This window comes from Oncorhynchus clarkii, unplaced genomic scaffold (assembly GCF_045791955.1).
Source record: "Oncorhynchus clarkii lewisi isolate Uvic-CL-2024 unplaced genomic scaffold, UVic_Ocla_1.0 unplaced_contig_7423_pilon_pilon, whole genome shotgun sequence".
NCBI lineage: Eukaryota > Metazoa > Chordata > Actinopteri > Salmoniformes > Salmonidae > Oncorhynchus > Oncorhynchus clarkii.
The window spans coordinates 15,003-18,136 of NW_027259681.1; the positions used below are offsets into that span (position 1 = coordinate 15,003).

At 50.0% G+C, this 3,134-nt stretch overlaps 1 protein-coding gene across 1 annotated transcript; it reads right to left on the reverse strand.

Moving 5' to 3' along the window:
* Positions 1–511: 511 nt before the first annotated feature.
* LOC139400695 (protein ABHD15-like) lies at positions 512–2,640 on the reverse strand. The gene is made up of 2 exons (XM_071145384.1): positions 2,219–2,640; positions 512–1,215 (listed from the first exon to the last, which is right to left on the reverse strand). The coding sequence occupies exons 1-2, from the start codon at positions 2,638–2,640 to the stop codon at positions 594–596; spliced, it is 1,044 nt and encodes a 347-aa protein (XP_071001485.1). The 3' UTR covers positions 512–593.
* Positions 2,641–3,134: the final 494 nt, after the last annotated feature.

Sequence of the window (3,134 nt, forward strand, 5' to 3'; positions counted from 1 at the left end):
CCCAGGTGACTGCTGCACACAGATTAATATTCAGCCATTAAATGCAAAGCTTTCTTTTGCTGCAGATACAATCCCTTATCATCCATAATATAAATCCCTTATCATCCATAATAGAAATCCCTTATCTCCCATAATATCAATCCCTTATCATCCATAATATAAATCCCTTATCATCCACAATATCAATCCCTTATCATCCATAATATAAATCCCTTATCCTCCATAATATAAATCCCTTATCATCCATAATATAAATCCCTTATCATCCATAATATAAATCCTTTATCATCCATAATATCAATCCCTTATCATCCATAATATCAATCCCTTATCATCCATAATATAAATCCCCTATCACCCATAACATAAATCCCTTATCATCCATAACATCAATCCCTTATCATCCATAATATAAATCCCTTATCATCCAAAATATCAATCCATTATCTCCCATAATATAAATCCCTTATCATCCATAATATAAATCCCTTATCATCCATAATATCAATCCCTTATCATCCATAATATAAATCCCTTATCATCCATAATATAAATCCCTTATCATCCATAATATCCAATATCATCACCCCAGCTCATCGTGTATAAGACCTCTGCCAGTTGTAGATAGTGTGTATATTATGTGAGCATGCAGGCAGCCTCCTACAGCTACTGACACTACGATGTCTGAAGACTTTGCCCTGGCTGCTACCCCCCAGGCCCCTCCGTCTGGCAGCCTGCTTAGCCCTCTCCTCTGCCGCAATGAAGTCCGTGGTGGCTCTAAAGAACTCCAGCAGGGCCCGGTGGCTCCAGCTAGTCCCAGGTGTCCCTCCAAAGGTCCCTCCCCCAGAGAAAGCACTCCCTTCCTGGGTGTTAAAGCCACAGTGTCCCCCCCTGGTGGTCAGCAGCAGGAAGAAGTGGGGGTTGCTCTCGAAGAGTTCCAGGGGTAGGGTAGACTGGGGGTCTCCTCTGATAGGGTCATCCTGAGCACAGACACTCAGAACGGGGATGGCGACTTCGTCTACGTCCCGGAGGGGTTCATTGCGTTCCCAGTAGGCCTCCCAGGCTCCACCACTGCTGCTGCTGGTGCCCCCTGCTAGGGCCGGGTCTCCTTTAGGTCCTGGCTGCTGGCAGAACAACACCTCCTCCAGGCCACGCATGGAACAGCTGGAGAAAAGGGCATCGGTGTGCACTGTCTCACCCAGCACTGTCCTGTACCTAGATATACCCAGACAAGGACACACACACACACACACACACACACACACACACACACACAACACCCACACACAGCCACACACACAAAAAAAGTACAATCAGTAAATCAATCTAGAAGAGCTGCATGGCTCTATAACATCCTTGTTAGCATTGATTGTGAAACCACAAGTTGGGTCCCGATGCCCTGCTAGATCAATAGCACGGTGGGCAGCGGTTGCCATGGTAAAGGTATTGTATTTTAATCAAATCCTGTAATATCAGGGTATGTGACATTATTCCCTTTCTTCTCCTCTTCTCAATCAGGTTTCTCTCTTTCTCTCTCCGCCCTCTGCTCGCCCTCCATCCCACCCTACCCTGTTTGTTTGTTTGTTTGTTCCTCCCTCCCTCCCTCCCTCCCTCCCTCCCTCCCTCCCTCCCTCCCTCTCCCTTCTTCATCTCTCTATCTCTCTCCCTCCCTCCCTCCCCTCTCACTCACTCCCTCCCTCCCCTCTCCCTCCATCTCCCCTCCATTCCTCTCCTCCCCATCCCTCTCCTCTCCCTCGCCATCCCTCTCCTCTCCCTCGCCATCCCTCTCCTCTCCCTCTCCTCTCCATTCCTCTCCATCCCTCTCCTCTCCCTCTCCATCCTCTCCTCTCCCTCTCATCCCTCTCCATCCCTCTCCTCTCCCTCTCCCTCTCCATTCCTCTCCTCCCCCTCTCCCTCTCCTCCCCTCTCCATCCCTCTCCTCTCCCCTCCATTCCTCTCCACTCTCCATCCCTCTCCTCTCCATCCCTCTCCTCTCCCTCTCCCTCTCCATTCCTCTCCTCCCCTCTCCTCTCCCTCTCCATCCCTCTCCTCTCCCTCTCATCCCTCTCCTCTCCCTCTCCATCCCTCTCCTCTCCTCTCCCTCTCCCTCTCATCCCTCTCCTCTCCCTCTCCACCCCCTCTCCTCTCCCTCTCCATTCCTCTCCTCCCCTCTCCTCTCCCTCTCCATCCCTCTCCTCTCCATCCCTCCATCCCTCACCTGTTGAGGCATATCTTCTGGTATGTCACCAGAGCCCAGTGTAGGGGCCAGATGGGTCCTTTCTCAAACCAGCTCTGGCAGCGGAACACTGGCGAGAGGCAAGCGGCGGCCGTCACGTAGCTGGATGAACCACACTCTCCCAGGTAGGAGAGGAGGAGGCCGGACCCTGTGCTCTCGCTCACCGCGTACAGCCGGCTCACGGGCTGCCTGTAGCGCATGTAGCGCACAGCCTCGCGTAGGTCCCCTGGGTCACCAAACTGCTGCAGCTTGACGGTGCTGAGGGGGGTGGCGTTGTGGCTGCGCCGGTTAAACACCACAGGGAGGTAGCCGTGGGACAACGCCACCTCACAGAGCTGAAGGACAGGAAACAGAACATCATGTAATTCATGACAATATAGACCTTTATTGAATTGAAGTGACATAGCGGTGAGGTCCAATCAATCATTGGTTCACCTCACTACAGGATGAACTGTGACATCATCAAATGGGGACACAGTGGTCAGTGTGAGCTCACATAGTGTTTGGTCAATGTAAAAGCACTATTTAAATCCATTAATGCATGACTGACTAAGAACTGTGAGGTCAGAATATGATAGGTTATTGGAAAAGCCCTACATAAATCTAATCCAACATTGAATGTTTCAACTGACCATGAACTGTAACAACACCAACACAGGCTGCATCTGAAATTGCCTCCTATTCCCTATCGAAAGTAATGCACTTCCAACACACCCACAGAGTATGAATGAACAGCTTCACAGAGCTATAAGAAGACAATGATTAGAGAGACTAGCGAGACCAAGAGGAGGTGTAACAGATCACTGCACATTTACAGAGCTGAGAAACCTGCAAGAGCACTTAAACCTGGATATCATCCGTTCTCTCTTCCTAAACCTGGATATCATCCGTTCTCTCT